The sequence below is a fragment of the Lactuca saligna genome, chromosome 3 (assembly GCF_052625555.1).
Source record: "Lactuca saligna cultivar CGN05327 chromosome 3, ASM5262555v1, whole genome shotgun sequence".
In the NCBI taxonomy this organism is placed as follows: Eukaryota; Viridiplantae; Streptophyta; class Magnoliopsida; order Asterales; family Asteraceae; genus Lactuca; species Lactuca saligna.
In genome coordinates, this window is record NC_136419.1 from 165,245,058 (window position 1) to 165,257,908 (window position 12,851).

The 12,851-nt window shown below is 39.0% G+C and overlaps 1 protein-coding gene across 1 annotated transcript; it reads right to left on the reverse strand.

Moving 5' to 3' along the window:
* Window positions 1–9,671: 9,671 nt before the first annotated feature.
* On the reverse strand, window positions 9,672–11,982 carry LOC145037433 (glycine cleavage system H protein 2, mitochondrial-like). The gene is made up of 3 exons (XM_078986083.1): window positions 11,794–11,982; window positions 10,877–11,136; window positions 9,672–10,070 (listed from the first exon to the last, which is right to left on the reverse strand). The coding sequence occupies exons 1-3, from the start codon at window positions 11,873–11,875 to the stop codon at window positions 9,945–9,947; spliced, it is 468 nt and encodes a 155-aa protein (XP_078842209.1). The 5' UTR covers window positions 11,876–11,982; the 3' UTR covers window positions 9,672–9,944.
* Between the last annotated feature and the right edge of the window lie 869 nt (window positions 11,983–12,851).

The window sequence follows — 12,851 nt, forward strand, 5'->3', positions numbered from 1 at the left end:
GCATATGTGGAATAATCCTTGAAGTAGTTTAAGGCCCTAGAATGCTCCATAAAGGAGTTTACGGCCTAAAGACCTTAACCCCTAGAGTTTACGGCCGTAAACTCCTATGGGGTGGATGTTTTAATTCTTTTAAGTCACTTGTACATAAAGGATAGCTTCTAGGTTTTTGATTTAGGCTAAGGGGGACTTTAGGCACACATTTGTGCCTTCACTTGGAGTTTATGGCCCAAGAGTATTTCTTGGCCATAAACTCCCTTTTAGGGATGATCTTGAAGTGTTTTGGTGTCCAAATTAGCTACAAGCATTAGAGGGTAAATGTCTTAAGCCTTAGGGGTGATTTAGGGCTCACTTTGGCCCTTGAAAATGGTGCTTACGGTCCAAGAAACTCTTGGGCCGTAAACTCCAAAAGCTTGGTGTTCTAGAATGATTTCTAGCCTCAAATGTTTATACACAATGTCCTTAACTAGCTACCTAACAAGAAAACGAGACTAGATAGCCTTTAGGCTTCGTTTTGGAGTTTACTCCCCAAGAACGTTCTTGGGCGGTAAACTCCCGGATCTTGTATTTTAGACATGTAAAAAATGTTATAAAGCATATAACAAGCATTAAAACACATTTAGGAAAGTAGACTCACGATTTGGGATGAAAACCCGAAGATCAATGAGAGAGAAAGTGGCTATTCTCTAGTTGGAAATGTGAATAATGAATGAATTTAGTTCAGAAATCTATTTATAGTCCTGAAATATTTTGACAGAAAATATTTTTATCCCGGAAATGATTTCTAATATATCCGAGTGTTGGAATAACAGTGTTGCACAAAACCGTAGCGCAGCCACTCTCCTGATGTTTACTGAAGTGTAAACCCTAAATTACTCCAACTTATACGAAAAGTTTGAAAATTGATTATGACTGTTATAACCTCTATTGAAGTGATACTGTTTGTATAGAATGGAAATTTCGGGTTGTCACATCATCCCCCCGTTAGAAGGAATTTCGTCCCGAAATTAGAATTTAAGCAAATAAGAAGTTACAAATAACTAAGCGAAAAGATGAGGGTATTTCAGTTTCATCTGATCCTCGCATTCCCAAGTGAATTCCGGTCATCGCTTGGCGTTCCAGCGAACCTTCACGATAGGGATACGGCTTTGTTTCATCTGCTTGACCTCATGGTCCATGATCTCTATAGGTTCTTCCACGAAGTTGAGGCTCTCGTTGATCTCGATCTCGTCGAATGGGATTACGAGAGTCTCGTCGGACATACACTTTTTCAAGTTAGATACGTGGAATGTAGAATGTACGTTACGAATTGTGTCAGGTAGATCGAGTTTGTAAGCTACGGGGCCGACTCTTGCGAGAATCTCGAAAGGCCCTATGTACCTCGGATTAAGCTTCCCACGCTTACCGAAGAGTATCAAGCCCTTCCAGGGTGAGACTTTGAGAAGGACTCGGTCTCCCACCTGAAATTCCAAAGGTTTTCTTTGCTTATCAGCGTAGCTCTTCTGTCGGTCTCTAGAGGCTTTCAATCGTTCACGGATCTGAACGATTTTCTCTGTCGTTTCCCGAATGATCTATGGACCGATGAGAGTACTGTCTGAAGCTTGCCCCCTGGCTAATTAGGTATCACCCACCTCAGCCCAACACAGACGGGATCTGCACTTTCGGCCGTAGAGGGCTTCAAATGGTGTTGCCTTTATGCTCGTGTGATAACTGTTGTTGTAGGAAAATTCGACGAGCGGTAAATGGGTATCCCACGCTTTTCCAAAGTCAATTACACAAGCACGCAACATATCTTCTAAAGTCTAGATTGTCCTCTCACTCTGTCCGTCGGTCTGTGGATGGTAGGTTGTGCTCATGTCTAGCCTTGTTCCCAGGGAATGTTGTAGTGATTGCCAGAATCTCGAGGTGAACCTACTATCTCTATCGGAGATAATGGATATAGGCACACCATGTAGCCGTACGATTTCCCTAATGTATGTTCTCGTAAGTTTCTCCATCTTGCCGGTTTCTTTGATAGGCAGGAAGTGTGCAGACTTGGTCAATCTATCGACGATGACCCATATGGTATCAAGTCCACCCGTTGTCTTGGGCAACTTGGTTATGAAATCCATAGTGATCCGCTCCCTCTTCCATTCTGGAATTTCTGGTTGTTGCAGTAAACCAGAGGGCTTCTGGTACTCGACCTTTACCTTTGTGCAAGTAAGGCATTTACTTACGAAGGTAGCAATCTCTGATTTTATATTAGGCCACCAGTATAGCTTTTTAAGATCCAGATACATCTTATCTGAACCTGGATGGACGGAATACCGAGTGTTGTGCGCCTCGGTCATGACCAAGTCTCGGAAACCACCGTTTTTCGGTGTCCAGATCCGGTCCATGAAATATAAGGCTCCGTCACCCTTGGCTTCTAAACTCTTGTCCATTCCTCTGAGGGATTCACTCGTCACATTTTCAGGTTTCATGGCTTCAAGTTGGGCCGCCTGAATTTGATTAGACAAGTGTGAATGGATGGTTATTGACAATGACTTGACCCTGCGACCAGAATATTCCTTCCGACTTAGGGCGACTGCTACTACGTTGGCTTTACCCGGATGATAACGAATATCGCATTCGTAATCACTGAGTAGCTCGACCCACCGTCGTTGTCTCATGTTGAGCTCCTTCTGATCGAATATGTGTTGTAAACTCTTGTGGTCGGTAAAGATAATGCTTTTCATTCCATACAAGTAATGTCTCCAGATCTTCAGAGCAAACACCACTGCTCCCAGTTCAAGATCATGGGTCGTGTAGTTAACTTCGTGTGTCTTCAACTGTCTGGAGGCGTAGGCGATGACCTTACCTCGCTGCATCAGAACACACCCGAGCCCTTGGTTCGATGCATCGCAATAGACTACGAAGTCTTCTATCCCTTCAGGGAGAGATAGTATTGGTGCGGTGTACAAGGCTCGCTTGAGCGTTTGGAACGCTCTCTCTTGTTTCTCTTCCCAGTCAATGGTCACGCCTTTCTGGGTCAGGGTTGTAAGAGGTTTCTCTATTCGGGAGAAGTTCTGAATGAATCTGCGGTAGTAGCCAGCGAGGCCTAGAAATTGATGAATTTCAGTAGGTGTCTTCGGTGCTGACCAGTTCTCAATGGCTTTAATTTTGGATGGGTCCACGTGGATTCCCTCTTCGCTTACCACGTGTCCTAAGAATTCGACTCTTCGGATCCAAAATTCACACTTCGAGAACTTCGCATAGAGTTTCTCCATTCATAAAGTTCCTAAAACTTGTCGCAGGTGATCGCCATGCTCTTCCTTACTTCGGGAGTAGATCAGGATGTCGTCAATGAAAACGATGACGAACTGATCCAAGTAAGGTCGACATACTCTGTTCATCAGGTTCATGAAAACTGCGGGCGCATTGGTCAATCCGAATGGCATCACCACGAACTCGTAGTATCCGTAACGAGTTCGAAAGGCTGTCTTTGGAACATCCTCCTCTAGCACCCGTAACTGGTGATATCCGCATCTTATATCAATTTTGGAAAAATAGTTCGCCCCTTGCAGTTGGTCAAATACATCGTCTATGCGAGGCAGAGGGTAACGATTTTTGATCGTCAGTTTGTTGAGTTCTCTGTAGTCGATACACATACGGAATGATCCGTCTTTTTTCTTAACGAACAAAACCGGTGCTCCCCAAGGTGAGAAGCTTGGTCTTATGAAGCCCTTGCTGAGCAGTTCGTTAAGTTGACCAGATAATTCCTGCATCTCTGCTGGTGCTAAGCGGTAGGGCGACTTGGCTACTGGGGTAGCTCCTGGGACTAAGTCGATTCTGAACTCGACCTGTCATTGCGGAGGTAATCCAGGTAGTTCTTCTGGGAAAATGTTGGAGAAGTCGCTCACTACTGGAATGTTCTTTAGTTCTTTCGTTTCGAGGCTCGTGTCGACGACGTGAGCAAGGAATACGTGGTATTCTTTGCGCATATATTTCTGTTCTTGAATACTTGATATAATGCGAAGACTCGCACCAGGTATGTCACCGTAGACGATAAGAGTTTCGCTAGATGGGAGGTTTAAACGGACTGCTTTCTCGAAGCACATGATGTCGGCGCGATGAAGACTCAACCAATCCATGTCGATGATAACGTCGAAGCTTTTTATTGAGACCGGCATGTGGTCGATTGGGAATGAATGGTTCTCTAGGGTTAGGATACAACCTAAGTATATGCTATTCGTACTTTCAATTTTTCCGTTAGCCATTTCTACTGTGAATTGTTCTTTAAGTGCGTGTGGTTGTTGTTTAAGCATGCGAGCAAATTTATGGTTCACGAAGCTTCGTTCCGCTCCACTATCGAACATAATGCATGCATAGGAGTTATCGAGGAGGAACGTACCAGTCACCACTGTCGGGTCAACAATTGCTTCCCTGTGGCCTATAGCTAGTACCCTCCCTGCTCCCCCAACATTCTTCGCCTTGGGGCAGTCCCTCTTAAAGTGGCCTGCTTCGCCACATCCATAGCAGGTCGGGCTCGCGCCAGAGCCGGGGACTTGTGTGATCGGTTGTGCCGGGAACTTACAGAAACGGACGGTGTATCCTTTCCTGTTGCAGTTAGAGCACTGCATTTCACAGCAGGGGCCGTTGTGGTGGAAGTTGCATTTGTTGCACTTTGGCAAACTTCCAGCATACTGCTTCATCGGAGCATTAGCAGCAGTAGGGGTTACCACGACATGCACTACCACAATTTGCTGCTTTTTGTCATCTCGCTGCTTCTTCTTATCATCCCAGAACTTCCGCTTGGTGTCAGCGGGTTTGGAGGGTTCCGGGATGGCTAGGATTGTTGTGGTTGCAGGGGTTTTGACACCATGGTCAATGAGTCGCTGTGCCAGTCGCTTGGCATTGTCGAAGGTAGCGGGGTTTGATGATAGGACATTCCCCTGATACGGAGGCACTAGCCCCCATATGTACCTTTCGATTTTTTTCCCTTCAGTGGGAACCATACTAGGGTAGAGGGCCAACAGTTCGCTGAATCTGGCGGTATAAGCAACAATGTTGGTGCCCTTCATGGTTAGGCTCCAAAGCTCCTGCTCTAGTTTCTGGATCTCGACCCTCGGGCAGTATTCCTCAATCATGAAGTCTTTCATTGGTTCCCAGCCTATGTCGTTGGCCACGACGAGAGTTAGAGCTTTAACGTGGCCGTTCCACCACATCAGGGCCTTTCCTTCAAAGGTGCATGCAACATATTTGACTTTGCTCGCAGCAGGGCATGAACAAATTTCGAAGACTGATTCAGTCTTCTCGAACCTTTGCGAGAGAGCAATGACTCCGCCGGTCCCATGAAAGGACTTCGGCTTGCATTTGGTGAAATCCTTGTAAGAGCACTCTCTCGAGCGCACAGGAGTTTCAACCGGAATAGAGTTTACAGGGGTTCCACCTCTGCTGGCATCAATAGAGTGATATTGTGCCATGGCAGTTGCCACTGCTGCAGCTACGACATCATTTAGGGCTGCTGTATCGATGACCGGAGGTGGAGGAGGCGGTGTAGGTGTAGGGTTATTCTGGGGAGATTTGCGAGGAGGCATCTTTCAGCTATAAGTTTATAAAGATGAGAAAAGTGGTAAGAATCAATTTGTAAGTAAGGTGAGAGTGACACATGGACTAACTAACCATAGCCCAACAATTGAATGAGTGTTTGAGATCATAACAAGAAAGATTAGTAGGAAAACACAAGTGTAAAGATTCTTCCCACAGAGTAGGTAGTTGTCAATAATACTGGTATTACTGATGTAACGAGTTTAATGAAAATTGACCTAACAGTAGGTCTTACATCATACCATACGGAAAGTTTGACAGTTCTTAGATTCCTAATTAGGGTACTGAAAGTTAGGAATATTTTACAGATAAGTGCTACTTAGAGCACAGATGTTAAAGGCTAATCCTTAACCCAAAATATAATGATGTACTAGACATCATCTAATGACGATGAGTATTCCTCGGGAGAACCCTGAGGTCTCTCATTTGACGGACCACCTCTCGAAGGTGTCGCTCATGAGCTCTTTGACGAGCTCGAAGTTCCATGACTTCTGCTTGAGAGGCAACCAGATGTTGCTGTAGGGTTTCATTGGTTCTCCGGGTCCGTTCCATGTCTTCTTCGAGATGGCGAATACGAACTGTGTTGACACCAGAGTTGGCATCAATCTCCACGACCCGGTCGATGGCTGCTCGACCTTGCTCAACATTACGAGCTATTCTGCGGATTATGATGGGCAGAGCTCAGTCAGCAGAACCACCTTCGCTGACATTGTAAAAGCTTCGGTCCGCAATGTATGGTAAGGGTTGACCCTGTTCGTCACTCCAGCGATTCAAGTTATCTACCCACAAGGGAGTGGGACCTGGAAAAGTTGGTCGAGGGTTGTTGTTCGGGGCTTGACCTATTGGAGGTAGGTTATTAACTTCGGGCTCAGAGTCTGATCCATCCGAGAAGCCTTCAGCTTAATGATCATCCAACGGAATTTGGTGCTCATCATCAGACTCTGCTTCGAGCCATCCTGCGTTGCCTTCATTTGGAAAGTACGGGTCGCCGTGATGGAATCCAGCCATTTAAATCTACGCGAGAAGAGAGGTATAAAGATATAGTATATATGTAGTTAGTAGTACAAAATACACCTATAGTATTTTAAGTTTAGGTTCTACTGATCTTCTTGTGTTATTGTTGGTAAGTTTTTAGACTTGTTAACACATCACAACCATTCTAGGGCATATGCTAATCACTCCTCGGACCAGCATAGTTGATCAGGCTATGCCATTCCCAGGACTGACCATACATCCCCTAGCTTACATGTGATACTTAACAATCGTAATACTTTTGTTCCTGTCATTGTGACACTGATTTTAGTATGAATGCCGACTAGTATACTTAATTAAATATCTTAATATTTAAAGTATAGACTCTTGGTCAGAGTGTTTTAATCCCAAATGGGGTTATAGTTTAGTATATGTTTTATGGGTTGATATACTTGATTCACTATAAACAACGCTCTAATACCAATCTGTCACACCCCAAAACCAAGAATAGCGGAAACGTTCTGGGGCGGAGGACGTCATGTAAAGTATCACAACACAGTAAATGTAAATAAGCAAACAACATCATCCATTGCATTAAATATATAATTTTAATACAAGCGTGTTCTGTACAGTATAGACACCAAAAATAATGTATATCAAAATAATAAGATGAGTCTTGGATGCGCTCCATCTTCTCAAAAGCTGGCCTCGGTACCTGTCTACTGATGACCTGAGAATACAAGTTATTTTGATAGAGTTTATCAGCATTAAGCTGGTGAGTTCATAAGTATTTTAGTGTCGGTATTTGTCATCCAAAAATGTTTGAACATGTATCAAGTATAAGTTTGTAAAATGTATGTAAAGGTTTGTAATTGTTTGTAAAAGTTTGAATCTCTCAGAAAAACCTATATTTTCTATTAAAGTAGCCTTCTACCAAGGCTTAACCGTTTTGTATGCTCGTTTGATGTAAAAGTGTGTAATTTCCCAAGTGTAACTATCATTTAACAAAATATAGTTTGTACATTAACGTTTAAGTGAGGTTATCACTAAAATATGTAATGGGTAAATCATTGTAGTACTGTAGTTTTTGTATTATAAGAACTACTTCTGTACTAACTACCTTAAACCGAATTTATATTAAGGTATCATGTGATAAATTGCACCATACTATCGACTGGTAATAACGACATATGAATGGTCGTAATAACGGAATGACGTTTGGCACCCGCAGACCTGCAGGTCCGGCTGTAGCTAGCAGCAAGGTGTATGATAGTCAATCCAGTATAGATCTATACGCAAACTCACACTCTCCCTCCAAGAGAATTCTGGCTACAACTCGGGCCATGACAATTAAGGCATGCTCCGATACAGTGGATCACAATTGTTAACGTATTCTTGTATATGTAATGAAATGAACTGTTCTAGTATAGTTGTATATGTTCTTCCTCTAGTATAGTTGTATATATTCTCTTTCTAGTATAGTTGTATATGTTCTCTGTCTAGTATAGTTGTATATGTTCTCTTTCTAGTATAGTTGTATATGTTTTCTTTCTAGTATAGTTGTATAAGTACTCGTAGTAATAAGTATTAACTCATGAATAAACTGACTCATTTATCTAGAAATTGTAGTAGTATGATCCTATGTTACCCCGATGGTAACTTACTGATGGTGTACTGATAATTATGAATGTGGAAGTACTTTTATGTCTATATATGTATATTTGATACATAACTAATATTGAAACGACCTTCGGACGACTACCCGAAATCCCACCAGACCACATCTCAATGCGCGAAAAGGAAATAGGGTGGATAGCCTTCCTAAGCCCTTTAAAAATTTCTTATATATCTATACATATATGGGCATGAAATTTAATAGAAGTAAAACAAAGTTTAATAAAAGCATTTGATAAGTAAAAAGAGTTTGTAAAACATTTTGAAGTGAAACAGTTTGATAAATAGTTTGAACAGTGATATAATCATTGGTTTTCTAGTTATTAATCACATGTGATTAATGTAATCACATGTGATTGATGTAATAACTGTAAGTGTTTAACTTGTATCCCCCCCCCCCCCCCCATAAAGTATTTAAAACATTTAAAAACATTTAAAATGTTAATTAATGGGGTATGAACTCACTTGTGGTGAGTGGATTGGATTGAAGTATCGGGTACCGTGCTAGTTGGCAAATGGAGACTTGTTCACACGCACGAGCCTAGTTATCATATAATGAGCATATATATAACTATTTAGCCAAATAATAACTTAACAAAATAAGTTGGGACACTTAGGAACATGTAAACACTTTGTATAAGTGTTATAGGTCCTAATGGTTGCATCTAAGTTGATATGGGACAAGGCAAAAGGGTAGGGATTAATGGAAAACGATTACAAGACAACGTCTAGGAAATATTAAGGCGGTAGGAAAGATAAGCCTGACTCATCCTATTCACCACCATTTTTTAGCAATTAATAATATATATAATGCGTTAAATGCTGGACTAAATACAAAACAAAATGAAATTATTTAAAAATTTTAGTAAATTATTGAAACCGGCTAGTCAAAATTACAAGTTTGGTCCTTAACTTTTATTTTGCACTCACATCATCTCTCTGGTTTGATTTTATTGTGTTTTTCGTCTCTTACATACAAAAAAACAGGGATCAAACGTGCAATTTTCACCAAACCATATGGACGAAAAATACAACAAAATCAAACCAGATGGACGATCCGAGTGCAAAATAAAAGTTAGAGACTAAACTTACAATTTTGATCGAACCCATAGGGACGGTTTCAATAATTTACTCTAAAAATTTAAATACAACAGAATATAGTTACAATTACCATCAACCCAAAAGATACAAGCAAATCATGTCTTCTTTATACCATTACGACATGTTTAGCTCGTAAAAAACTGTCCATATAAGCATTATATGACCTGTTATATGTTATAACCAGGGACAAAAGCTCTTTGTTTAGGGACATTATAGAAAAATGCAAATAGTCGGTCGGCCAATTTAATTCTTCTGTTTATCATAATTTTGTATGTCTTACTTTTTTTTATAAATATGTTTATCTAGATTGTTAATAGTTGAGATTTTGGCTCAATGATGTAGTATTTGCTTCATATCTATTGAGGGTTATTGGTGACTATGATATCTCAATTTTTTCTTCCTCAAGTGTAGAATGCTCGTCTACTCTCACACAGTTTATTCAATCCAAAAAAGAAACAGTTTTTTTTTCATACAACACTTCTTTCAAAAGAGACACCATTTAAAAAGAATCCAAAACATTTTCACAAATGAAGCGAACACCCAACCGAAATTACAGAAAACTCCAATTAACAATTGTCAAGTCGAGTCACCATGGGAATTATTTTGTCATTTTGGAGCACATCACTGTTAGCTTAGTGGTTATCTTCTTCTTCACAAAACTTTGAATACTGATCGCAGTCCATTAGAGATTTTACCTCATCAGTGTTGCTCATCTCAACTTTTATAATCCATCCATTCTCATATGGGCTTCCGTTTACCTGAAAACATTAGTTAACTTTTTATTAGATTAGAAACTAAAGTCACTAGACAAGGTTTCTAAGGCTATTTTCGATGATGAGGGATTATAGGAGAGGGGCAGGGGCATTTTCGTCTTTTACATGTACGAGAACAGCAAGTCCATATTCCACATTGTTCTGTCATTTATTGTTTATTACCATATTGTACTTTTCTTTATCTTAATAAAGCATACTCTGAAAAATCCATCAAAATATAGCATTGTAGTTTTGTTTTCTTTTTTTCTTATTAAGACATTATTATACATTCAAAGTACAATCTCCTAATAAGAAAACATGGAAGTTAAAAAGTTGAAATAAATAAATCAACAAAAGTACATTGCTATTTCTTGGATTTAACCCTAACATTTTTTACAAGGGTAAACTGGTCAACTCTCCTTTTTAGTTGACAAATCATTTGTGTGAGAAAAAAAAAATGATTGGATCAAGGTACAATGACACAATAGAAATTTTCAATAAAACAAAGTGGCCAAAAGCCCAAAACTATGTCTTGTTTTTTTTTTTTTTTAACTTAATGGAGACGAGATTCAATAGCTTTCCTTCACTTATATTTCCCTAAGTGTGACATCATTTGCTCTAATATTTTTTGAACATGATTTATCTGAAGGCCTTAATCCCATGAGCTGCATATGGGTGTTTATTTTGACTTAATACAGAAAGTCTAGGAAATGTAAAGAAAAAGAAACATTGTCTTATTTATGTCTTACTAAAGGGGCCAAATGTAAATTTTATTAATTATATCTCAAAAAAAGGAGCAATGAAAAAGTTACCAAGCCAGGTGAGCTGGTGAGTTGTTCATTGATTTCAACGACTTTGCCAGAAACAGGAGAGTTAATATCACTAGTAGCCTTAACACTTTCAACTGCACCAAAACCACTACCTTGTGTTACATCTGTCCCTACTTCTGGTAACTCAACATACACCACATCTCCCAAGTGATCCTGAGCATGATCTGTAATCCCTATTGTCACACACTTGCCTTCAATTTTTGCCCATTCATGTGAATCTGCATACTTTAGATCCTTCACAACTGAAACCAATACACAATCAGGTTATAAGTCTGTATAGTTAAATGTACTTTTTTCGAATTTATTCAGTGAATAAAAGGTTTGTCTAATGGGACAGGATACCATCTATGATTGAATTTCATAATATTGGTATTTTCCTGTATCATGACTGGATTTTCCCTAAATTGGAATCCTGACAATGTCCAGATCTTCCAGTTTTGCAGGTAGAAACGATTCAGACATCAGACATACCACAAAACAACATTACAATCTTCAGCGCCTTTGGTGCGCCAGGAAGTATTGTTAACTTACTATTAAGGGCTTAGAATCGTCTCTATGTAGGATTTAGTAATCCAGATTGATGCTCACATTATGAACATGATGAAATTCGAAGATGCATGTAACCAGAACTCTCGCGCACACATCGAGAAACTAGATCACTTCACATGATCGAGCATGTTCATTTCTAAAAGAGAATTCCTCTAAATCGATTCAAAAATTAACGAAAACTATCAAGCTGTAACGTTTTTCTAGACGGATCATACAAAATTGTGTGTTCTAGATAGTAGATAAGAGTATAAGATCTTGAACGTAAGAAAACTCTAGATCACATGGAAATCTGGGGGGGAAACAATGAAATCAAATGTAGTGTAGAAAGGTGATGGAAGTGGAGTGATTACCAGAAGCAAAACCTCTGTTGAAAGTAGCGATCTTGAGGTATGAAGCAGCTTTGGATGCCCATAATCTTGATGCCATCGCCATTGTTATTGATAAATAGATTCACCAAGCAACTGTTCTCCTGCTCCTCTAGCTAAGGGTAAAGAAAGGGTTTATGTGTGTGAAACTTCCCACTAGTATGACTGTAGTGCGTTGCTAGGTCACTTCAATTTAGGTAATAACGATCCAAAAAAAAAAAAAAAAATTAAATAACTTTTGATTTTGTGTTTATTTGCTCAGTTCTTTTTAAATTTTAAAGGGTTATCAAACTTTTGATTTTATGCTTATTTAGTCACTTAATTTTTATTTTGGTCACGTTTAGTCACCAAACTTTTAAAATTGTGTTCATTTAATTACTAAACTTTTAAATTTTTTTAAAAGTTTAATGACTAAATGAGCACAATTTTAAAAATTAGTTGGCTAAATGAACACAAATCTAAAAGTTGGGTGACTAAATATAACCAAATCAAAAGTTAAGTGACTAAATAAGTACAAAATCAAAAGTTTGATGACCTTTTAAAACTTAAAAATAGTTAAGTGACCAAATGAGAAAAAAACCAAAAGTTAAGTGATCAAAAATGACCTAAACTCTTAAAATAAAAATAACAAATTTAATAAACTATAAAACTGAAGGGGTAAATACTAAGGCGGGAAGGAGTGGTGTCATCGAAACCGTATTCCCTCCACCGCCACATAAACATCACGTTATTTTTTATCATACAAGTGTGGTTTCGTGACACACCAAGGAGTGGTGCCACACTTTTATTTTTATTTATTTATTTATTTTTTTTAGCTATTATAATCAAAACTTCTTTTTTAATAAAAAACATAATTTTTCATTACTTGAAAATTAAAAAAAAAAAATACATTGAAAATTCAAAAAAACATTACATTGCATTACCAAAAATAAATAAATAACAAATAAAACATACATGACATTAAAATAATCCTAGAAACTTAAAAAAAAAAAAAAAAAAAAAAAAAAAAAAAAAAAAAAAAACACACACACACACACAAATAA

What these genes read in the sequence shown, in the direction of transcription:
- LOC145037433 (XM_078986083.1), bottom strand. Translation starts at nt 11,875, where the DNA reads ATGGCGATGGCATCAAGATTATGGGCATCCAAAGCTGCTTCATACCTC. An exon ending in CAACAGAGGTTTTGCTTCTG is followed by an intron (nt 11,137 to 11,793) that starts GTAATCACTCCA and finishes TATTGGTTTCAG; the next exon opens with TTGTGAAGGATCTAAAGTAT. An exon ending in TCACCAGCTCACCTGGCTTG is followed by an intron (nt 10,071 to 10,876) that starts GTAACTTTTTCA and finishes TAATGTTTTCAG; the next exon opens with GTAAACGGAAGCCCATATGA.